The 26,142-nt window shown below is 42.9% G+C and overlaps 1 protein-coding gene across 1 annotated transcript in view; it reads left to right on the forward strand.

Moving 5' to 3' along the window:
• The window catches only part of LOC137416408 (NEDD4-binding protein 1-like), an 89,669-nt gene that overhangs the window by 52,212 nt on the left and 11,315 nt on the right, over positions 1–26,142 (forward strand). The window contains exons 6-7 of the mRNA XM_068101985.2: positions 5,989–6,116; positions 19,486–19,582. Coding sequence (XP_067958086.2) covers positions 5,989–6,116; positions 19,486–19,582 — 225 coding nt within the window. The remainder of the gene's footprint in view (positions 1–5,988; positions 6,117–19,485; positions 19,583–26,142) is intronic.

Raw genomic sequence — 26,142 nt, forward strand, 5'->3', positions numbered from 1 at the left:
CAGCCTGTCATCCTTCTGAGGTCGGCTAATTGAGTACCAGTTCACTGGTAATTCCCTGTTTGTCGTAAAAGGCGACAAACAGGGTTGGCGGCAGGAAGGGCATCCGGCCGTAAAACATTGCTTCAAAAAGGGGACCAACAAAAACAACAACAACCACGGTGCCCGAAAAAGGCCAACCCCCGCTTTGCGGGGAAAAATGGCCTCTAAAGGTTTTTTTTTTTTTTTTTTTTTAAATCAGTGTGGTGGAATGTGCATATGCAGTGTTATCTGCAGCTTTAGCGATGTCCACATCAGCGTCCCCTTCTGCCTGAATGACCGTGCATCCCACCCTCCTCGGTTCATCACTTATTAAACTGATTAGTTGTTGCTTGTTACTTCCACTTGAAAGGAATTCTTCCTGCTTCCCTTCAAATTCGGTTTCACTGGTGAAGTTCACAACCGGATAATTGATGGTTTTTTCCCCATCTCTGGTGTGCGTTATCCTTTCTCGAGGGACCTGCCCCATACCCGTCAAACACAGCAGTTGCTGCCCCATAGTGCCTGTCCAAAACTGATTTGTTCGACGAATGACATGGAAGCCTTCTCGAAACTTCCTGTAGATATCTGGGTGTTTGTTTTCCAGTTCACTCATTTATTGGATGTCGAGATAGGTAGACTTCAGGTAGTTGTAGTGTCCTGCTGCAGCAAATATTGGCAGGGCGTCGGAAACAGCACGCAAGTGATTCAGCCAAGACCCAGTGCGATCTGCTTTGATCAACGCTCGTGCAGTACGAAGCATCCGCTGATATCCTCCTAGCCACAAGTGACTTGTTTTAGATTGAGCACTAAGTTCAGCTTTCTTCTGGTCAAGTTCCTCACTAATCTTAGCGACTGTAGTGGATATTATAAGAAGACTTTCAAGAGTGGTGTCACCCTTCAACAAGGACGAATACATTTTCTCAGTCTACTCTATTGCTGAAGCAAATTCAGGATTTTCATCTACCACAGATTTTACAATCATTTGGTGAAGACACTTGTCCACCAGAATACGGCCCGGAATGCCCTTTGAACTGATTTACCGGTCATCATATGCACTCCAGCATTTTCACTGCAAGCCACTTCTAAAATGCTTTTAAGTCCTGTGCCCTCCGTCAGTGTACCTATTGCTCCAAGCAGATTCATGAATGTGTGGAAACTACCAAGCATTAGAACTATCTCCTTCAAGTGACTACTCTGCGGTGCAGTACTGATGATCTAAGTAGCTTTCCAGTACAGGGGTTGATCAAATGTTATTACTGGAGGGACATGGTGTCTGCTGGCCAGGTTGCTGAGGAACTCCAACGTGGACAGAATGCACCTTTGGTCACCAGGATACATATCGATCATGGGCAAATACAGAATGGAGGACTGGCCGGGATGCGTATACCCCGAATGAATGATATGCATCATCCCCTGCCAATTTGGAGCTGGCTGTTTGAAATGGAATGAAAGTTCCCATAAGATATCAGCCCTCGTGTCGCAGTTTTGGAGACCGGGAAGTTCTTGAAACTTGATGTTTCGAAGAGCATGGGTGGCGAAGCGGTACTCTATGGTATCAACTTTGGACATCTCTACAATGTTCAGTTCAGAAATGTTTTGCCTTTTGACAAGATGCATCGTCTTGTCAAAAGGTACATTCTGCATCGTCTTCCTCGCTGGGGTCAACGCAGCTATCATGCCCATCCCGTGGAATGTACTTTTACCGTCGATGGTAAGAATATTGTGATCTACATTGTCACCAGAAAATAACAATGACAAGTCCAACACATCTATGTCTTCAACTAACAAATCTGGTGTGACAGTTTGTAGCATTCTTTTCAAATTGGAGCACTTTACCATACGACGAACCTTACCTCATCTCATGAAGAGTGTCCATGAGGAATTTGGACTGATACAGATTATGCACCTGCACTGCCAGCCAATCTGTAATGGTGTGATGACAGCCCATGGTCTTACTGCTTGTACTATGGCTTATCCAATACTGGCTACTTTGTGCTGCGGGCTTTTCCCCACAAACAGATACTTCAACATGTTTCGTAGTGTCTCTGGAAGGAAGCCCAGTGCAGAGTCGAGTTTAAGATCATCAGCTTTTGGGTAGTAATCAGTACCTTTGATTTGATATCGCTCCTGATCAGCCTTGTTGCCGTCTCAATTATGGCTCTCTTTTGCACTTCTTCATCACCTTCTCGTTGCGCATCTGTGTAGTAAGACCTAAGTATGTGTGATGGTTTTTCTTTAAATGTCACTATGTCGTTTAAGCCATTTCCCTCTGCGATATAGATGGAGTCCCCATATTGTTCCTTTCGTTTGTTCTTTCGATAGTGATGGCCGTAAGGAAACAAATCTTCACGATTCAAAAACTCCTTCATTTTGTTCTGAAGGTATGAAATCGTTAACTGTTCCTCATCATTCATCTCTAGATATGCACACATCCTGAAGAATGCCTGCTCTTGATCGGCATCTTTAGGCCGTCCAGATTTTCTGCATTTTGCATCCGTTCCGCCCCGAAAGTGCAGCAGTGCATCATACCCATTGCGGAAATCGACAAGGCATGTATGGTGGTATATGCAGTCAGCAGTCAGCAGTCAGCAGTCATGAAGATCTCCACCATATTACTCAATCCGCCCTTTCACAGTAAATGACCAATCATTAGAACGACTTTCACAGCACTCCAGGGTGGCCTTGGCAAATGAGTCTGTCTTGACATAGCTGTAGTCCAAACCTCCAAGGGCAACCTGGGTCCCACAAAGAAGGCAATCAGACTTGCTGTTGAAATGCCCAGTAGACACACGTGCACTTCTCTTCAGTGAGAGTATGGAGGAACCACTTTTCTTCTTTTGATTCTCAGTCATGTTGATTTATGTACCGTTGACGACAGTCCAAGTGTACTTTACAGCCAGCCATCACAACAATGCTATCACCTCTCCTAACACTTTTTTTTTTTTTTTTTTTTTTTTGTATGTATACTGGATCTTGTATCTTGTATACTTGTATACTTGCTGCATTGATGCCATCAGCACCCTTCTGACTAAATTTTACGCCATCTCCTTCTTCAATCCTTTCTTTGCAGATCAGACAACTTTCATGGGATAAGCTTGAAGCACTCGTGTTCCAAACCTGAAACAGAAATAAAAACTTTCAATATTCAAGAAAATAACGCTGAAAGAAGGTCAAAATAAGTAATATTTCATAAATAAAACAATTAAGCAAAAACCACTGTCATATATCAAATTGTTTGGAAGTGTTGGCTGCCATATTGGCCGCCATCTTGGATTTGCGGATATCATGGACCAAGTCATAAATCCATTGGCACCAATGAATTACTTGACACTTAAAACCTGAGGTTAGATACAAAAATTTTTGTTGTGCACCTAATAATAAGGAAGCTACAGCCACCTTCTTGATTTTCAGGGTCAGCGGTGGCCATCTTGGAACTGACCCAGTTTTGACCTACTTCCGGTGGTCAGGTTTTGGTACACTTTTTTTCTGTCGTTTAAAACACCCAGTAGATAAGAAAAACACTGAAAAACCTTTTGTGAGAATTTGTTGAAGGTTATGGTGTTTTTTTTTTGTTTTTTTTGAAATAAATTGACCCACCTATTTTTACAAGTCTCAATTTACAGTTTACGTTTTTTATCCCACTGATAGGCCGCATCTGGATCTGAACCAAAATCGAATCGGCTTGTTCTTGTCACCGACTCAACTCATCCACCACGTTTTGTCAGAACTCGTCCACAATGAAGTATCATGTTGTATATCATTGTGGCCTCATCTCTAAATGGTGAAGAATCACTGAAGAAAATTGTAAATTCTCATATCCAGATCGAGTTTCGAATCTTCACCAAAATCGAATTGATGCGTCCTTGTCGCACACCCAGCCTGTCCACCCACCATGTTTTGGATGAATCCGTTCCCATAACTTTTTGAAATATCGTGTTGTATATAGTTTTTGGCCCTTTCTTCCAATGGTGAAGAACCATTTAATAAATCATAGTATCCGGATCCAGATCTTTACCAAAATCTGATCATTTAGTCCTTGTCACGTACACTACCTCTCCACAAAACTTCGTCTGAATCAGTCCACAACTTTTTGAGATATCTTGTTCACACACTGATAGACAGACAAACATACAATCGTGGCCAAAAATATTGCCACCATTGCACTTTTTTCAAATAACTCACAATTTTCTCAAAACATAAGTTGAAATTGACAAAGTATTTGGTCTCCACAATTTTTTATTTCACTGTTAATATTACAGAATCTTTGTTTTTGATTCAGAACTTAATATATCCTTTGCAATCAGAAAAGAAAAATAAATGACATTGACAAAATTACTGACACTGCAGGCTTAATATTTGGTATCGCAGACTTTGGACAAAATAACTGCAGTCAAGCACTTCCTATAGCCATGAATGAGCTTCCTACACCTCTTTACTGGCAGTTTGGCCTCCTCTTGTTTGGCCCAAACTGCTCCAGTTCTCCCATATTTGAAGGTTGCCTTCTCCCCACTGCTGTTTTCAGATCTCCCCACTGGTGTTCAATGGGATTTAGATCTGGACTCATTGCTGGTCACTTCAGAACAGTCCAGTGTTTCATCTTGAACCATTCCTGGGTGCTTTTTGAAGTGTGTTTGGGGTCATTGTCCTGCTGCAAGACCCATGACCTTCGACTGAGACCCAGCATTCTGACACTAGGTTGAACATTGCGCTCCAAAATACCTTTGTTATCTCCTGATTTCATGATGCCATGCACACATTCAAGGTACCCAGTGCCAGAGGCAGAACAGCAACCCCAAAACATCACTGAACGTCCTCCATGTTTGACTAGGGAAGGTGTTCTTTACTTTGAAGACTTCATTTTGTTTTCTGTAAACATAGAGATGATGTGCTTTAAAAAAGCACTAATTTGGTCTCATCTGTCCACAGGACATTCTCCCAGAGGATTTTGGCTTGTTCAGGTCTATATTGTCAAACTCCAGTCGGGCTTTCTTATATCTCCCTCTCAGCAGTAGGGGCCCTCCTGGGTCTCCTACCATAGAGCCCCCTTTAAGTTGGCGATGGATGGTGCGAGTTGAAACTGACGTACCTTGTGTCTGAAGATCAGCTTGAATCTGTTTGGCAGTTGATCGAGGTGCTTTCTCCACCATTCGAACAATCCTTCGCTGCAGTCTTCAATCAAGTTTTCTCTTGCGGCCACGTCCAGGGAGGTTGGCTACAGTGGCATGGGCCTTATACTTCCTGATAACATTGCGTATGGTGGACACAGGAACATCAAGATCTCTGGAGATGGAGTTGTAGCCTTGAGATTGTCCATGCTTGGCTACAATCTTGTGTCTGACCTCCTCAGACAATTCTGGTTTTCTTTCTTTTCTCCATGCTCATTGCGGTACACAGTGACACAAAACAGCAGAATGACTCCTTTTCTCCATTCAAACTGGTTTGAATGAGTGATTTTTTTTATATTGCAGGCACCTGCAACTCACCACAGGTGTTAAATTCCAAAGTAAAGGAGAATCACCAGCTTGAAATCTAATTATTTTTAACAACTTCTAAATGGTGCCAATAATATTGTCCGGGCCATTTTAGGATTTCTGTGTGGAATAGGATAAGATTTGGTAATTGTTTTCAGCTTTTGTTGTTTTGTTCCACTGCAAACCAAAGAAATACAAATGTGGACACCAAAATATTTTTTAATTTCAACAGTTTTCTGGAAGAAATGGTGCATTATTTGAAAAATGTGCAAGGGTGCCAATATTTTTGGCCTCATCAGTAAAGGGGTGAAAAAACAACCTTCGTCCACGTTCGGTGTTGGATGTAACACCGAACTTCTGTTCACATATTGTAATTCTGTGGTTTTGAAACTTCATTGGTGCAGAATTTCACATTAAATATGTGTGTCAACCAGGGACTGTGTGAGGATGTCACAGTAATAACTGCATGACCTGACTGTGCGCATGTGACTGCTGGCAGGCACGGACGGCGCGTGTTCTCGTGTCGTGGAGTCGCAATATGTGTGCAGCACTTCTGGCAGCGTGGCCATCGCAACCTCATGGTGTTTGTCCCACAGCACGAAGCACAGCACCAACCGAACATGCCTGGTATATCCTCCCATTGATAACTTGTTACCTGCTCACTTGTTTGTCTGTCTACATGTATCTGCATCTTAACGAACATGCCTGGTATATCCTCCCATTGATAACTTGTTACCTGCTCACTTGTTTGTCTGTCTACATGTATCTGCATCTTAACGAACATGCCTGGTATATCCTCCCATTGATAACTTGTTACCTGCTCACTTGTCTGTCTGTCGACATGTATCAGTAGAGGACAATGTTGGTTCTGGCTCACTTACATTTAACATTGAAGTCAATGGGAAAAATTAAGGAAACATTGATTAGCACTCTAGCTCACCAAAAAATTCCGGAAATTTCTCCCTCTCCCATCTTAGCAATAATTTCATTTTACTCATACAGAGACCCAACGAATACTTGTTTCATTTTGGGGAATAGCTTAATTTTATTTTGGCACTCATCACCATCCAAAATATTCACAAACATTACATTAGAATTTAACTCTTGGTTTAGGTATCGCTGTTGAACCAATATGAAATGATAAACGTCTCTTAATGATCTCGTCTGAGCCCCTCCTGAGCCACATATCATTTTAAGATTGTAGTAAAATATATTTCCATTGATTTCTTGGCAACATTTACTTTTTTTGTCTAATAAATACAATGTATCAAAACACAAAAGACAAATTTGAATCAATCTCCTCATTTAAAAAGGATACTGAAATATATTGCACTGGTGTAAAATTGAACAAAGATGATTACAATAACTTTTGGATTAAATCTGTTATGAAATATAATCTGAGCTACTCAATCCCTTTTAAAGGAAGAGCATTCTCTGTCTTTGGGAAGCCATCAATTAAAGTAATTATAGCAAAAGTTTCACCACTATTTATGGAGATTTATAATAAACTAGAGGAGGTAATGAAAGATGTAAAAGTATCAAAAAAGAAAACTCTTTTTACTGAAGCTACTGAAAAGAAGGATAAAACTATTGGTAGTAAACACGGTGAAATTTCTATATTCTTCAACAACCCTAAAGATGTAAAACTTGATGAAATGAAAGATGTTAATATATCAGGTGAAATGACATTTTGTTCAGTAGTAGTTAACAACCGTTTTAAAATTAACTTTAATATAAAAAATGTAGTCATTGAATCTGTTCATGAAAAAAGTACATGGATGTAGATGGTAATGTTTATTTCTACTAATTAAATATGAGTCATTATTCAAGTGAAGATTTTGTTAATTTTAAAAGTGATGATAGTGGTAGTGAGACTTTGTCTTCGCAAGGCAGTTATGATACTGAGAGTTTGTTCTAACGATAGCTATGAAAGTAGTTTTATAGATGATGATGAAAATACTGAAGATGATTATGAAAGCACCGATTATAGTGAAGATGATTTTTTTGTTTAAGTAATCTTTTACTATATAAATATGATAAACTCAAATGATATAGCAGATGTTGGGCCTCTTGAATTCTTTGATACTCCATTTGGGAAATTTGAGAATTATCCTGCTTGTGATCGAGTAGGATTAAACAGAGTCAAAAGCCTAAAACAATGTATATTCTGTGATTATCTTTTAATTAATGATAATAAAAAAATATAAAAAGGAACATAACTGTTTCAAAATTACACAAAAAATGAATTACTTTACAAGATTAATAAGAGAAATGAATATTTATTTTTCTGATGAAGTCAAACATTTATTTAAAGAAGACTTTCACACTGCTGTTGGTATTTATGATGTTAAGGATGTTCCTTTACTTAGAATGGAAGAGATTGATAAAATTAGGATAATGTTTAATGGTTTGATGTTATTTGCTATTCACTACTGTCATTTTCAGGGAAATATCAACACAAGATATTATATAAATAAAATAATGAATTAATCTTCAAATGAAACCTGAACTCAGGATAAAACATAGAGTTTCTAAAAAAGCTCATAAAAAATTAGATGATTTGTTGTTTCCTAAATATATAAATGAATGATTTTTTTTACCCATTTGGGAAAACAAGATAAAATTTTACAACCATAAAAATCTTCCAAATTCATTAAGATGTCTAATAGTCTAATAGTAATAGTAATATAGGTTCAAGTGGATGTGGGAAAACCTGTTTGCTTTTAAAGATGCTCTTTACTCCCAACTTTTTAGATTATGATAATTTAATAATTTTCACAAAGTCAAGTTTTCAACCCGAGTATCAACTACTATCACAAGGTTTTAATGCGGGTCTTCAAAAAGAAGATATAATCGGTTTATTTAAACTTCAAAACAAACTAAATGATTACAACATTGAAGATATAATACAACTATTTTGTGAAACACAGAAATCAAAACCGAAACCAAAACCCATAACTTGTATTCTCAGTAATAATACGGATGATATACCTTCACCCCAAGATTTAGACAAATCAAAAAAGAACCTCGTTATCTTTGATGATTGTGTTAATGAGAGAGACCAAACGGTTATGGATAGCTACTATACAAGAGGGAGACATTCTTCTTGTAATTGTATTTATCTCAGTCAATCATGCTTTCAACTCTCTCGTCGCTCAATAAGAAACTACATGGTATTCATAGAATACTTACCCAGCGCAGTCAACTTGTTGTGAGCCAACTCTTCTGTTTTTGAACATTTTTTTCTTCTTTGATCCAGTATCGCTCACGTGGCCAGACCACGTGAGCGATGACATCATAAATTTATATTCTCTAATATAATTGTTGTATAGATCACGCCCAACACATTTCAGTTTCAGTCAGAGTTAAGACTGTTCCCGCTTCCGGTCCGGAGAGGACGCTGGCGTCGCTTGCTCGCCGCTTCTCTGACTGGACCATTGTCCGTATCTTGCTTTTCTGGTGGTCGTGGTGGATTTTTGGCCATTGAGTCTGCCCTCTGCATGGTCCCGGCTCTGCTCTGCTGCTCCTAGCTTCACCTGCTCGGCTCCTTCGCTGTTTCCTTCTTCGCTGTTTCCTCGGGCCCGCTCCCGTGGGTTGTGCCCATTGTTTGCAGCGGTGGTGGTGACGGTTTGCCGCCGTGATCTTGATTAGCGGCGGCGGTCGTTTGCCGCTGCATTTGCCGCTTTGCCTCCTCAACCTTGGCCTCGTGCTCGTCTCTTCGCTCCTGTCTGCCCTCTGCTCGGTCCCGGCTCTGCTTCACTTGCCCGGCTCCTTCGCTGTTTCCTCGGGCCCGCTCCCGTGGGTTGTGGCCATTGTTTCACTCCTCGACCTTGGCCTTGTGCTCGTCTCTTCGCTCCTGCTGGCATGGCTCTGCAGTACTCCGCCGCAAGGCTTCTCCTGCTTAATACCCGCTCCACCCCATCATGCATCTCTGCAATCAAATCCAATGGACTCCTGCGTCGACCCAGGTACATTCACCGTGGCTCCGGTCGTAAGTTTGTTTATTTACAATCAGGTCACTCCATCCCCGTCCTCTGGTCAGCTCAGTGCACTCCCACTCATCGTCCCAGCGCACCTGGTCACAACAACGCACACAATCGCACCTCCTGTCTGCGAACCCTGGCCAAATCACCTGAATTCATACCCGCCGTACAAAACAACATCAAGCTCACCCTGTTCAATACCCGGTCTCTCAACAACACATGCCTCATCCTGAACGACTACATCCTGGAAAATAAACTGGACTTTCTCTGTCTCACTGAGACCTGGCAACAACCTCTGGACTACTTCGCACTCAACCTCACCACACCCAATGGATATTCTTACATCAATAAACCACGCTCGGAGGGCCGAGGTTGTGGAATTGCCGTTATTCACCGACAAGACATCGGGACCAGCCTCATCCCCATCGCATCTGCTCCATCCTTTGAACACCTGGCTTTTAAACTCTCTGATCAAACACAGTCAGTCATGGCTGTCGTCTACCGCCCTCCCAAACCACACCCATCATTCCTGTCTGACTTCTCTTACTTTCTGACCCAGCTATGTTCCCTCTCCCCCTCAATCCTCCTCCTTGGTGATTTCAATATCCACATGGACTCCACTGACTCCACGATAACCACTGACTTCACTGATTTACTCACCTGCTTTAACCTCACTCAACATGTCGACTTTCCTACCCATAACCATGGTCACATTTTGGACCTCGTCTGCTCTACTGGACTAATTTTGCACCATCTCTCTGGCTCCGACCTCACTCTCTCTGACCACTTAGCCATCACTCTGACCATCAACATCCCCACCCCAGCACCAAGGCATTATCGCACTATCAACTTCCGTAAGCTAAACGCTCTTTCACCTACCTCATTCTCATCCACCCTCTCTGAAAAAATGTCCACTTCTCCCTTCGTTGACCTCCACACCCCTTCTGACCTCACTGACTACTACAACCACACTCTCTCCTCCTGCCTTGACCAGCTTGCGCCTATGAAAACCAAAACAATTTCTTTCACCCATTCTGCTCCCTGGTTTACCCCTGAACTCCGCCTGATGAAAACTCGTGCTCGCCAACTTGAAAGACTCCGCACTAAAACAGGTCTCACAGTTCACTCCCAGGCCTACAAGGACCACCTACAACACTATAAAGATGCCCTCTCCCGCGCCCGCTCCGCCTACTACTCTCAAATTATCCACTCTGGCTCCGGAAACCCAAAAGCACTCTTCTCTACAATAAACAAACTCCTCAGCCCCCTGAACACCACCACCCAGTCATTCACAGTAGACAACTGCATCTCCTTCCTTTCATTCTTCCAACGCAAAATTGAAAACATCTACAACAGCTTGACCACCGCCGCACCCGCTCCCCCTCAAACCACCTGCCCCCCCTTATCCTGCCATCCCCTGTCTCAATTCTCCCCAGTCTCCCCTACTGACCTCTCTGAACTCATCATAGGAATGAAAATTGCCACCTGCACTCTTGACCCCATCCCCTCCACCTTTGTCAAGGCCTCCCTTCCTGCTCTCTCTCCACTTATCATTGCAACAATAAACTCCTCCCTGTCTACAGGCATCGTCCCACCGTCCCTCAAAATTGCTGCTGTTACCCCCATTCTGAAAAAACCTGGACTAAACCCTGACACCCTAAATAACTTCAGACCCATCTCCAACCTACCCTTTCTGTCAAAAGTTTTGGAACGCGCTGTAGCCACTCAACTCAAACATCACCTATCTGCCAATAACCTGTATGAAACATTCCAATCCGGATTCCGCTCCAACCACAGTACTGAAACTGCTCTCCTCAAAATCACCAACGACCTTATCCTCTCCTCTGATGCTGGCAACCTCAACATTCTCATCCTCCTCGACCTCAGCACCGCCTTTGACACCATCGATCACACCATCCTCCTCACCCGACTTGAAACCACCTTTAACATTACCGGCACTGCCCTCTCTTGGATTAAATCATACCTCTCTGACAGACGCCAGTTCATCTCCATCAATAACTGCAAATCCCCCACTGCTCCCCTCCTCCAAGGTGTCCCCCAAGGTTCAGTTCTTGGCCCCCTCCTCTTCATCCTTTACCTGTCCCCCCTCGGTCACTTAATCCGCCATCATGGTCTCCAATTCCACTGCTTCGCCGATGACATCCAGCTTTTCATCTCCACCAAGTCCATCTCCACCGCCACCCACTCTATCCTGACAAACTGCATCACTGAAATAAAATCTTGGCTTCAAATCAACTTCCTCAAACTTGACTATGATAAATCTGAAATAATCATCATTGGCCCAAAAACGCTCATAAAATCCACCCATAACTTTGCCCTCAACCGACGGTATCCCAGTATCCACCTACCCTCACATCCGGAATCTTGGCATCATATTTGACCAAACCCTCTCCTTCGACAAATACACTAAACAGATCACAAAGACAGCTTTCTTTCACCTGAAAAACATCGCCCGTCTCCGTCCATCCCTCTCCTCCATGGCTGCAGAAACCCTCATCCACGCCTTCATCACTTCCCGTCTGGACTACTGCAATAGCCTCCTTTATGGTTCACCCTCAACAATCACCAATAAACTCCAATACATTCAGAACTCCGCTGCCCGTCTACTCACCCATTCCCGGACCCGTGACCACATCACCCCCGTCCTTTATAAGCTTCACTGGCTCCCCATCTCCCAGAGAATCCAGTACAAAATCCTCCTCTTGACCTACAAAGCCCTCCATAACCTGGCCCCATCCTACCTGGCTGACCTCCTCGCCAGACACACTCCCACCCGCAACCTCCGCTCTGCTGGTACCAACCTCCTGACACCCCCCCCCCCCCCCCCATCCAGACCAAATTCAGATCCTGGGGGGACAGGGCCTTCTCCATCGCTGCTCCCACCCTCTGGAACTCACTACCTCACACCATCAGAGACTCCTCCTCACTCACCACATTCAAAACATCACTCAAGACCCACCTGTTCAACACTGCATTCAACATTTAACCCACAGCATCTAACCCCTGACTATCTCCTCTTCTTCTCCCTCCTTTGTGCTTTGAATATTTCCCTATTGATTCTTCTTTTTTGCAATTGTTTTTATGTTTTGCTATGCATTATGTTTTGCACTCTGTCAAAGCGTCTTTGGGCTTCCTGAAAAGCGCTATATAAAATAAATGCATTATTATTATTATTATTAAGGATTGCTCTGTGTCTCTTCGTCCTTGAACTGTATATACGTGTGGGAATAATTAAACCCATTTGTTCTTCCTTTCTTCTTGATTCGATCATTCCTGTGGTTTCTCCATTTGACTAAGCGTGGCACGAATAAGATCACTCCAATCGGGTTCCACTAAGTAAGACTGTGCGGACCACGTGTACGCAATCCGCTCGGCGTACTCACATCGCACGTGGTTCGTGCGAGGCTTGGTTCCTCGCTCCCAGGGCAGCGCGGGGAATTAGGAACGAGCGAGAAAGTAGTCCCGAAACCCTACTCCGCGTGTGTCCGGGAGGGACGTAATAAGTCTCGGTTCTGCCAAGGCCCAGAAAGACAAGGTGATTAATCCCCCCTTGATAAGGGGATTAAGGCCGGTGTAGAGAACCGCAACAATACCTTGTTTAATGTCACAGAGAAAAAGGACAATTTTAGTTATAATCCAGGAAGTGGATATAAAACTATAACACTTCCACTCAGACCACATGAGATTTCCCATATATCTTCTGAAATTGCTCATCTTATGAAAGACAAAGGTGATGAACTTAAAAATATTGTTATAGACATTCAAAAACATACTTCAAAATCAACTATTATGCTTAAAAATAATTACGTTTATTTCACGATTGATAATTAATTCATTCAGAGAGCTATTGGGTTTCTCATCAAAAAAGATTGAGAATAACAAGATGTTTTACAGTGATAATGTTATTCAAATATCCTCCGGTATAAATTCGGTATTAATTCATTGTGATTTGATTGATTGTGCTTATAACGATGGAATAAGAACAAATACAATATTTTCATTCAGCGCTTGATCAACCCTGATTGGTTATAAATTCAATATGGAACCAAAAAATCTCGTCTATTTGCCCGTGTCAGGAAAAACCATTTATAGAGTAAATTTTAGGATAACCGATCAAGATAATTCTATGATTTCCATTAATGAAGAAATTATTTCCATCAGAATTCATCTACGTGAAGTTTTTCAATATATAAATACAATGGTTATTGTGAGGAAAGACGAGTTGGGAAAATATAAAATAGTTACAAAAGATGGGGATGGGATGTTCCTTTCACAATACTATAAGGGTGAAGGTATGTATCCTGGTAGAGGATACTACAAACCTAATAGACAACGGGGTGTAGGCCATCAATTGAGAAAGAAAGGAGATGAGATTATTGATACTCTAATGTGTATTGGTTCAACTATTCTTAAACACAAAGACCTAATTGGTTCAAACCGCTTCTGCCGTGGGAAATGTAGCGGGTGCTATAAAGAGTATAAAAGACGCTCAAAAGGAGTCTCATAACTTAAAAGCAATCAAAGAAATTAAGAAAGGTAAAACTCAATTGTCTCCCCAAGAACGACGAAAAATAATTCAAATACTTGGGTCAGGGTTTCATCGATTTTAATGCCATATAAATACAAGTATGGAGGCGATTGATAGTATCTATGATTTGGATGATACGATTATCATTTCAAACTCTACTAAAAAGGAAGACGATTTTAAGGTGAATGCTATAACAGGAACAGACTGGAATTCAAACGGAACAAAAAGTTTTGAAATAAATCAATCAACAAACTTACTTGAATCTAGCTGATAGTTTCTTGTTGTGTAAATTTAAATTCACTAAGGCTGCGAATAATACTAATGCTACACTCATAAATGATTTATTCTGGAAAATGTTTGACAGTGTCCGTTTGTATATTGGAACACAAGAGGTTGAAGCGGTTGATTATGTCTCTGCTACATCTGAAATGATGAAATTTACACTATATTCGTTTAGTGATAGAATGGGTAAGGGAGCTGTTGAAGGTTTTATTCCTGATATGTCAATGGGAACAAACACAGTAGAGGGGTCAATATATGGTTGAACCCCCAAAAAATTGATACAAAAGGTTTTTCAATGGATTCTGGTACCATTGGGCATGCTAAATAACATACTAAAAATCTAGTAACATCTGACTTCCGGAAAGGGGTCATTTTCAAGATGGCGTCCAAGATGGCTGCCGGGAGCTTAAAATGGCCATATCTCAATTATTATTCAACCTAGAAAGGTGGTTTTGGTGTCTAACCCTAGGTTTTAGGGCCCAAGGAATCCAATTGAATCAATAAAATTACCATCAGTTAATTATTTATTGACAAGTCCAAGATGGCATCCCAAGGTGACATCCTGATCCACTAAAATGGCTCTGTCGAATAGTAGTCAACCTAGAGAGATATTTTCAGTGTGTATACCTAGGTTTAAGGCACCCAAGAAATCATCAAAATTACTTAAATAAGCACAAAGTAATCAGGTAATCCAGTAAGCCAGGTTTACCAGCCCATTAGGCATTTGTTGTCTTATACAGTTAGTCGCTATTCATCGTCATCCTCTGACTCACCACCTAATGAACCAAGTGTGTGTTTCAGATTGGAGATAAGAGTGTAATGTGTCGACACCACTGCCACCTGTGACTCCAGTCCACAGTATTCAGTGATCATTACAGACAAAGGTTTGTACAAAGCTTGAGAGGTTATGGCAAGGGACAGACTATTTTATATTGGGGAGGGTATGACTGACTATCATACCCTCCCCAATACGTATGCTGACTTCACCATCCAGCATGATGGTTCAGCTACGACCATTGTCTTTGATGGCTATGAGGAAGGGCCGTCCATTAAAGACAACACGCATCAGAGAAGAGGACACAATATTCATCCCATTGTCAGCTTCACTGCTGAGACAAAGTTCTCAGGCAAGAAGGAGGAGGTCCTGTCAAGAGATATCAATAAACAGAGACTGATCGGGATGATAAGTGATGAACTGAGAGAAAGGTATTGCACTGTGGTCAATGCACCTGGAGATGCTGACGTAGATATAGTAAAGGCTGCAGTGGAGGCATCTCTTCTACACACCACTACACTGATTGGAGAAGATACTGATCTTCTTGTCTTACTCCTTTACTATGCGCAGGGAGACAGTAAGAGCCTTTATTTCAGATCAAACAAGTCCAAAGCTGATGGCAGTTTTAAAGTGTATGACATCAACTGTCTAAAATAAATCCTCGGACATGATGTGTTCTCAGTTGATATTCATCCATGCCATGACTAGTTGTGACACGACTTCTCGGATTTTTGGTGTTGGCAAAAAGACTGCTTTCCAGAAGCTTGTAAAAGGAGACCCTGTCCTTCGGTCTTGTGCCAACACATTCACCATCCCAAACCAGACCACAGAGGTGATCGATGACCTTGGATGCCGAGTAATGGCTATCCTCTTTGGTGGCAAGTGCAAAGATTCCTTTGCAACAATGCGATATAACACCTTCAGCAAGAAGGTTGTCTCTGCTTCGTCTTTTGTAACACCCGAACGTCTGCCCCCAACTTAATCTGCTACCAAACGTCACTGTCGTAGAGCGTACTACCAGATCATGGTGTGGATGGGAAAAGAAGAGGGTATGGATGCCATGACATGGGGGTGGAGCCTGCAGGATAATCAGTTTGTCCCACTTATGTCAAGAATGAACGCTGCTCCAGACAGTCTCTTGAAGGTTATTCATTGTAACTGCTCCACTGCCTGCAAGACACTCCGCTGCTCTTGTAGACGATATGGACTACCATGTACTACTGCCTGTGGACCGTGCCAACTTGAAGAATGTGACAATCCACATAAGTTTCTTCCAGAGGAGTCAGAGGATGACGATGAATAGCGACTAACTGTATGACAACAAATGCCTAATGGGCTGGTAAACCTGGCTTACTGGATTACCTGATTACTTTGTGCTTATTTAAGTAATTTTGATGATTTCCTGGGTGCCTTAAACCTAGGTATACACACTGAAAAAATCTCTCTAGGTTGACTACTATTCGACAGAGCCATTTTAGTGGATCAGGATGCCACCTTGGGATGCCATCTTGGACTTGTCAATAAATAATAAACTGATGGTAATTTTATTGATTCAATTGGATTCCTTTGGCCCTAAAACCTAGGGTTAGACACCAAAACCACCTTTCTAGGTTGAATAATAATTGAGATATGGCCATTTTAATTTCCCGGCGGCCATCTTGGACGCCATCTTGAAAATGACCCCTTTCCGGAAGTCAGATGTTACTAGATTTTTAGTATGTTATTTAGCATGCCCAATGGCACCAGAATCCATTGAAAAACCTTTTGTATCAATTTTTTGGGGGTTAGCTGAGTTGTTTTCGTATATTGACCCCTCTACAGACCCTGGTTATAGTCAAAGAAAGTCAATGTTTAGCGATGATACAAAAGCAGACAATAGTTTTACCATAGCAGTTCCCCTTAAGGGTATATTTGGATTTTGTGATTTTGATAAAGTTTTGTATGGACTTAAAATTCGATTTCAACTACAAAGGAATGATAATGTAAATAGATTGCTTTTTGGGGCTGCTAATGCTTTTGGTGATAATAATAAATTTGTTATTGATGATTTGTGTTGGTGTATTAGTGAATATACTCCTAATCTTAAAACGGAAGAGATGTTGAATAGAAGACTTAACTCAAAGAAACCGCTAAATGTATCGTACCTTAAAAGAAGATGTCAGCACGTTAAACTGGAACACACTACCTACACTTGGAATTTAGGTGTTCTTCAACGAAAGCCACGATACCTATGGATCATTTTTAAGAAACCAGATGGAGATGAAGGTACTGATAAGAATAATGCACTGAGTGATAATGCTAAGGTGAAACAACTTTGGGTTTCTCTTGATGGCACATTTTACCCGCGAGATAGATTAGAAATTGATTGGGAAAAAAATGATTATGCGGAAGCCTACAATTCTTACCAAAAGGTGTGTGGAAGCAACGGTAATAATGATCCTATTTTGGATATGGTTGCGTTTCAAAAACTTTATACAATCTACGCAATTGACTTGAGTTCTCAAAAGGAAACTATAAAGTCTAATAGAGTGGATACTTCTCTATACATTGAAAGAGGGGAGAATGAAGAGGCTAATACATATTGTTTGCTTTTGGAAGAAACAGAATTGCAGATTAATACAGATAATGGTGTTATGACTAATATTTAACATAGATTTTTTTTTAAAATAAATAAATGAGTCGTAAAGTATCGACTTATGTATGTGTTAATAAAATCAATCTTGACACACTATTATCTTGTATTCAAAATCAAAAGCCTTGTACGATTAGCGTTCATACAATTCAAAGAAAAGGAGATATAAGAATTTATGTTTTGCTCACAAGAGAACAGGTGAAAACACTAAATGATAATGGCTCACTTAAATTTAAAATATCAAAACCTATGTTAAAGAAATATTCAATAATAGAGACAAGAGGAGGATTTCTCCCATTTCTAATTCCTTTATTTGCTGGTTTAAGTATGGCGGGAGCATTGACGGGTGGTATTTCAGCAGCGGTAAAAACTTCTAACGAAAGGAAGGCACAACTAAAAGCTCAAAAATAATTGGAAAGACAAAATAGGGAGTTGGAGAAACAAATTGGTGGAAGTGGCGTAATTGTAGATTTTGCTGAAAAGCTTGAAAGCCTACTTGATAAAGCGAGATTGTTAGTTGGAGATATACTTTCTTCCATCGCACAGGTAGGTGCAAAACTAACTAAAAGGGGTAATGGATTATATCTTTCGAAGAAATAAATGGATAAATGGTTTAAACAATTTGGAAAGAATACAACGTCAAATATAGATCTTGCTAAATATTGTAAAAAACTAAAAATTGATAATGTCGTTATTTATATGAGAGGTGAATTAACAAAGTTGTCCAAGAATACAAAGAATATTATTATTAATTTCTAAGATAATAATGTGAACAGTTCTCATTGGGTTTGTATTTATAATAGTCAGGATAAATATTATTTTGATAGTTATGGTCTTCCACCACCTCTTGAGGTCATAAAATTCTTACAGAATGGTGTTTATCAAACATTTCAAGTCCAATACATAATTCTAAATGTTGTGGTCAATTATGTTTATACGTATTATTTCAACTCAACAATAATGAAAATTTTTATGATGTCATTTTTAATCTAATATAAATGACTTGTTGGAAAAGATGGTTCTATCTTTGGCGTATCCCAAGAGTTGGATATTGATTTATCAAATTATTATACAAAGGCACAGGCTGAACGACAAAAATATAATATAACAAAAAATATTAATATGAAAAATACTTATAAATTAATCAATTATCCAAGCAACAGGCATTTGAATAAAATAAAATAAAAATTTTTTGATTTGAAAAATTTGAATGAGTGATAATAATGAATACAACAACAACAGGAATTTTAAGGCCATTTTCCCTGCTATGGTGGGGGTTAGCCTTGCGGGCCCCATGACAATCTTCTCCATTTTGCCATATTTTCTACATCTCCCCTTGTTAATCCCCTTGCCGGCATTTCTTCTTCCACCACCTTTAGCCAAGTCTTTCTTGGTCTTTGCCATCCTCGACTTCCTTCTACATTCATTTCCATCACTCTTCTCAACCAGTCACTTTCAGCCTTCCTCAACACATGACCAAACCATCTCAACCAGTTTCTCTTCACAGCATCCATCACAGGCTCTATTCCCATCATCTTTTGCAATTCATCTTGGTTATCGATTGGCTTGGTTATCGATCTGCATATTCCTTACTGCTCAGTTTTTGATTTGATTGCTCTTCGTTCTTGTTGGGCTCTTTTCTAACACTTGACCTTTTTTTTATCACAAAAAGTACATTGTCCTTATATTTCTATGACATGGTCTCTGGAAAGTTTGCCCTCATCCCTTTTACCTTGATTTGAATATATCGCCCCTTTTGCTCCTCCTCTCCTTAGAGCGACGACTGCTCAGACAGCTAGAGGATCTGGGCCTGCTCTCATTCATCCCATCACGTGTCATCAATGGCGTCCGTATATTTTCCCACGAGCACAGGTATCGCACAAAGAGAATTGATGCTCGCCATGACACCAAATGTCACGGATCTCTCTTATCCTCATCGTTTTATTTAAAAAACATTTTTTTTTTTTTTTTGGTATACAAGATCGAGGCTCGTGAAAGAGCGAACATTAATCACACAAAAAGTCAAACCGACACACAAAACAAAAAATAAGGGGAGCGGCAGACAAGATGGGGAGAGAGGGGGAAGGACACAAACACAACATTTGAGAGCAGGGACAACGGGAGAAATGTGGGAGGGGGAGGGCTTTGGGGGAGGTGGGAGAGGTATAAAACATATGAACACTGCAAGGACTTCAGGAAAGAAGGTGGAATTTCAAAAAAAAAAAAAAAAAATTTTTTTTTAATCTGGGGTGAATGAGCGGGTGGAGAAAAGATCAAGGTTTTGGATGGGGGAAGATAAGAAATGGTGGTGAATAGCTGTTTTAAAGACTTGGAGGGAGGAGCGGGATTGAAGGGAGTGGGGGAGTTTGTTCCAGAGGCGGGAGAAAAGGGGAATGAAAGAGTGAAGGTGAGCAGAGAGCCTAGATTTTGGCAGTTTAACCATAAGAGGGTTGCACGCAGATCTTGTGCGACCTGAAGGAATATTGGGGAGACAGAGCACAGAGAGTGCTGGAGGAGCAAGGCCGGAGAGGAGTCTGTAGAAGACAGAAAGACCACCAACCTGCCTGCGGTGAGTGAGTGAAAGGCCCTCGGAGTTAACTTCATCGCAGGAGATTCCAGTGATTCTGAAAGCTTTGGTTTCAACAGCGTGAAGCCGAGCTAGGTGTGAGGCAGGAGCACCAGCCCATAGGGGGGAACAGTATTCCATTGAGCTGCGGATGAAAGCCTTGTATGTGGTGAGGAGCTCAGGGGTGCCAAGGAAGTACTTCGCACGACGGAGGATGCCCAGTCGGCGACTGGCTTTGGAGGCCAGCTTGGAAATGTGGTTTTTCCAAGAAAGATCATGGCAGATAGTGAGACCCAAAAGCTTGAGCGACAGAACTTCTTGGAGTGGATTGTTGAGAAAGTAGATGGGAGGGTTTTCCAGTCGGTCCTTTCGGAGAGACATTGCCAGAGTGTGCGATTTGTCAGGATTGAAAGATATGTTCCACTTGTTTGACCAGTCTGTGATTTTTTTACAGGTCTGCAGAGAGTGAGGAGGCTGCAGACTGCCGATCTGAGGGATGAGGAATGGAGCGGCAGATAGTGGGGTCATCAGCAAAGAGATAGAGAGGATTTTCCAGAGAGTCGGAGAGATCATTGATGAAGACCAGAAAAGCACATGGCCCAGAACACTACCTTGGGGAACTCCAGCCAGAACAGGAATGGGGAGATGAGAGAAATCCATTCAGGGCCACACGTTGCCTTCGACCAGAGAGGGAGTCAGCAAGCCATGAGTGAAGATTTCCATGGATACCATAGGAGGAGAGTTTGGTGAGCAGAGCTGGGTGCCAGACCAAGTGAGACGTCAAGTGAGACAGCTCTGATTTCCTGTTTGGCATGGAGGACCTCCATCCATTGTTGAGACAGCAGAAGCAACATGTCCAGAGTAGAATGACCTGGTCTAAATCCAAATTGATGATCAGAGATCAAGCCATTGGAGAAGAGGAAGGATTTGATATCCGAAGCAATGATGGATTCCATGACTTTGCTGATAATTGGAAGCAGGCTGATTGGTCTGTAGTTGCAAGGATCTGTTTTTGCACATTTTTTGTGTAAAGCGGTAATGTTTGCTGATTTCCAAGATGCTGGCAGATGACCTTGAGCAAGAGAGAGGGTGAAAAGAACAGAGAGGGGGTGAGATAGAGCAGCAGTGCAGGACTTTAGGACCTGTGGGCTGATGCCGTCTAGTCCAGTTGCAGAATCAGAGTCGAGGTTTGACAGAAACTTCTCCACCTTGTCAGGAGAGAAGGACACAGAGTCCAGGAGCAGTTGGGTTCGACTGGGAAAGGTGGGAACAGAGAGAGATGGGTTTGGGACACAAGATTTTGAGGCAAACACAGAGGTGAGGCATTCGGCTTTGTCACGTGCAGTGTCAACTGTGTAGCCATTTGAGGTAAGGGAGGGGATGGAGGGGGAACAAACACCAGAAATGGATTTGACCAGACGCCACCAGGATTTGGAGGAAGGAGACAGGTTTGAGAGTTCAATCTTGAGTGTGGAGAGATAGTGCTTCCTGGCACTCCTGAGGGTAGACACACAATTGTTCTGAGCTTGGTGGAAGGAACTGAGATTGCCTTCAGTTGGATTTGCCTTCCAAAAGGCAAAGGCAAGTTGTTTCAGGGCAACTGCCTTACCACAAGATTCAGTGTACCATGGACGGGAGGAAGGGTAAGACAACTGAAGACGAGATGGGATAAATCTGTGCATGAGAGAGAGAGCAGTTTGCTTTGGAAGAATTCCCAGGAAGAAGTTGTCAGAGGCAGTAGAGATGGTAGACCAGTCCAGATGATTGATGGCTGCTTGCAGACCGTGCCAGTCAGCCTGAGTGAAATGCCAGACTCATCGGCGCTGAGGAGGCTCTCTGAGAATGGCCAGAGAGATGTCCACTTTAACAAGCATGTGATCAGAAGAACCGATTGGAGCAGAAGAAGAGCAGCAGACATTTGCAGGGAAGTTTGTCATAACCAAGTTCAGAACAGAAGATACTCCATTGACTGAGATCCGGGTCGGGAAATTGACAGATTGTGTCAGTCCCAATGAGTCGCAGAAGTCCTTTGCTGAGGTGCCATGGCTGGTGAGAGATGAACCCACACCCAGCCAGCTGGCATGATGACGGTTGAAGTCGCCACATATGAGGAAGAGAGAGTTTGGATGAGTTGATAAAAGTTGGTCTATGTTGTCCGACAGCGAAATGTAAATGGAGTCCACTGTTTGGAGGACGGTACAGAACACATATGAACAAAAGGTGTGAGCGGAGAGGAAGCCGTAGCCAGAGGTACTCCTGGGGGTGGGGTGGAGTGAGGGCAGTGCAAGGAGAGTGAGGAAGAGAGTTTTTGATAAAGATAGCCACCCCACCACCAGGACGAGGCTCAGGTCTATCATACCAGAGGAGGGAGTAACCAGGAAGAGATATTAAGGAATCAGAGACATCTTGAAGGAGGAAAGTTTCTGTTCAGCAGATCAAGTCTGGATTGTGTTACGTGGTCCCCTCGGTGACTATCTGGTCTCGGTGACCCCCGGACCGTGAGAGGAACTTCGCCAGAAAGTTCTATCACATATGCGCTTTCGCCACGCAATCCATATGAATTCCCCCCAAGAGAAAACTGAGTTTCAATGATATATATTCAAGGGTAATGATACCATACAATTTCAATGCTACAATCAAGGATATTTTCCCCGAGCAATCAACAACAAACAACCATCACAATTCACCATCCCCAATCAATCCCCTAGATGATTAAGATGGCCATCTTATATATGTGTGTCCCCTTTTGTACTCACGATCCCCTTTTGGTCTCTGTCCCTCACAATGTCTCTGGGCCCCTCCTGACCAAGATGATGGTCGGCGTCGCCGCACTCGGGCGGGTGAACGAACCCCGGGTGGACGTGTTTCCACCGGGCATGTATCGTACCGGGAACCTCGGCTGCAGCCCCCTCGTGGCCACGCGAAGCGGGTACGGTAAAGCAAGCAAAAGCCACACGCCGCTTGCAACGCGTGTTAGGCCCCAACGTGCGACCCGTACGCGTCTTTGTAGACGGTGCCGCGAACGGTGCCAGACGCTGGGTCGGTGCACGGCCCCACGGCAACTTGACGTGTCCACCGGGTAGGTACACGTCCCGGTAACTCCTCTCGCCAGACGGGCTTGGGAACGCCGCTTTTCCACGCGGCGCAAGATCGATCCCACCTTTCGTCGGAGCGGGGCGAGGAAGAAGAATCCTCGTCGCTTCTCTTCACCTCGTGTCTTTCCTCTTCCGTTTCCGGTCTCTTTTTCCAGAAGGGCTCCTGACCCTCCAACCACAACAACCCTTAATCGACTACACATTGATAAGCAAAGACCTGAATGGTAATTCACATACATTCACATAAATATGTAACACTCCCCCCCTTCAAGAAAGAAAGTTTGAACCCAGCGAAAACTTTCTTTGCCGGCCAATTTGGATAAACAAACCAGATAACTCAACCCCCCCAGATTAACTCACTCTGGACAAAGCGTCCGCCACGACATTGTCCCGGCCCCGTACATGTTCAATTTCCAAGTTGAACCCCTGCAAAGCCAAACTCCATCTCATCAACCTCTGATTTTTATTTTTCATTCTTTGAATGAAGGTTAAGGGGTTGTGATCCGTAAAGACCTTTATGGGAAAGGACGTGATTCCTAAATACACCTCATAATGTTGAAGCCCTAGCAGGAGAGCCAGGGTCTCTTTCTCCACGGTGGCATAATTTGCCTGATGTTTATTGAACTTTTTGGAGTAGTAGCACACGGGGTGGTCCACCCCATCCTCATCTTCCTGCAACAAGACCGCTCCAGCCCCCACATCGCTTGCATCTACGGCCAACTTGAAAGGTGCTTGAAAGTCCGGAGCGGTTAGGACCGGAGAGCTCATTAGTATCGCTTTGACATGGGCAAAGGCCGCCTGACATTTGCCATCCCAAACGAATGGGGTCTCCTTTCTCAACAAACTCGTTAAAGGGGTTACCACATCCGAAAAATTCTTACAGAACCGCCGGTACCACCCCGCCATACCTAAGAATCTCATCAGCTCTTTCTTCCCCTTTGGGGCTTGGAAGCGATCGATAGCTTCTACCTTGGCGGTCACTGGTTGTACTTGACCCTGCCCTACTACATGGCCGAGGAACACTACCTGTGCTCTTACAAACTCACTCTTGGCTAAGTTGATGGTCAGACCTGCCTCGGACATCGTCTGAAAAAATGCATGGATTTGCTTAATGTGGTCTTCCATGGTCATGGTGTGGATGATTACATCATCCAGATATGCCTCCACCCCCTCCAGGTCTGCAATGAGCCTATTAATCAGTCGTTGAAATGTAGCCGGCCCGTTCTTCAACCCAAAAGGGAGGACCTTGTACTGATATAACCCATTCGGAGTGACCAAAGCTGAGATTTCTTTGGCTCTATCGGTAAGAGGGATCTGCCAATACCCTTTCAGCAAGTCAAATTTGGTAACAAATTTAGCTGGGCCTATTCGATCAATACAGTCGTCAATCCTCGGGAGCGGATAGGAGTCGGCCTTGGTCACTGCATTCACCCGTTTTAAATATGTACAACACCGGAAGCTGCCATCGGGTTTCGGAACCAACACACATGGGGAGCTCCATTCACTGTTGCTTGGTTCGATGATGTCATTGTCCAACATATATTGCATCTCCTTCCGAAGATACTCCATCTTCACCGGGTTCATCCGATAGGGGTGTTGTTTCACTGGAGTGGCCTCCCCCACCTCGATATCATGATATACTAAGTCCGTACGACCAGGTACATCTGTGAACAAATGTTTAAATTCGAACATTAGGCTGGACAGTTGTCCTTGCTGTTCCCTTGTTAAATGACCTAACTTCTCATCCAAATGACTCAACACTTCGGTGTTCGTCAATTTGGGGCAGGCCTGGTCATCCAAGTTATCAAACTTCACACCGGCGTTTCCGTCCATTTTCACCCATTTTCACCGGTACGACAGGTGAGACAGGAACTACGTCTTCCACCGGTTCCCTCTCATGATATTTCTTCAGTCGGTTGACATGACACAACTGTCGCTTTTTCCGTCGGTCGGGAGTGGTCACCACGTAGTCTGTCTCATTCACCCTCTCCTCCACTGCATAAGGACCGAAATATCTAGCCTGGAGGGGCTGACCTGGAACGGGCAGCAATACTAACACCCGGTCCTGAGGACTGAAATTCCTTATCTGCGAGGTCTTGTCATGTCTCTCCTTCATTTTACCCTGGGCCATTCTCAAGTTCCGTCGTGCCACATCACACGCCTTTGCCAATCGGTGTTTCACTGTGGACACATACTCCACCATCGGTGTCCGGGACTCCTGTAGTAACCACTGTTCTTTCACCAATTTCAACGGTCCCCGCACTGCGTGTCCAAACACCAGTTCAAACGGACTGAATCCCAAGGAATCCTGCACGGACTCCCTCGCCGCAAACAACAATAGGGGTATCCCTTCATCCCAATCCTTGGCACATTCAAAACAATACGTTCGGATCATATTCTTTAAAGTCTGGTGAAACCTTTCCAGGGCCCCTTGGCTCTCGGGATGGTATGCGCTGGATCTTACTTGTTCCACCCCCAACAGGTGTACCACTTGCTGGAAAAGCGTGGACATGAAATTGGAACCCTGATCAGATTGGATGACCTTAGGTAGACCAACCAAAGTGAAAAATTTAATCAAGGCCTTTGCAATAACTGCCGCCGTTATTTTCCTCAGAGGCACTGCCTCGGGGAACCTGGTGGATGCGCACATGATGGTCAGTAAGTATTGATGTCCAGCTTTGGTTTTGGGTAAAGGGCCCACACAGTCCACAATGACTCGGCTGAATGGCTTTTCAAAAGCTGGAATTGGCTTTAACGGGGCGGGTGGGATT

Source organism: Myxine glutinosa, chromosome 5 (assembly GCF_964187855.1).
Source record: "Myxine glutinosa chromosome 5, kmMyxGlut1.1, whole genome shotgun sequence".
Classification (NCBI taxonomy): Eukaryota; Metazoa; Chordata; class Myxini; order Myxiniformes; family Myxinidae; genus Myxine; species Myxine glutinosa.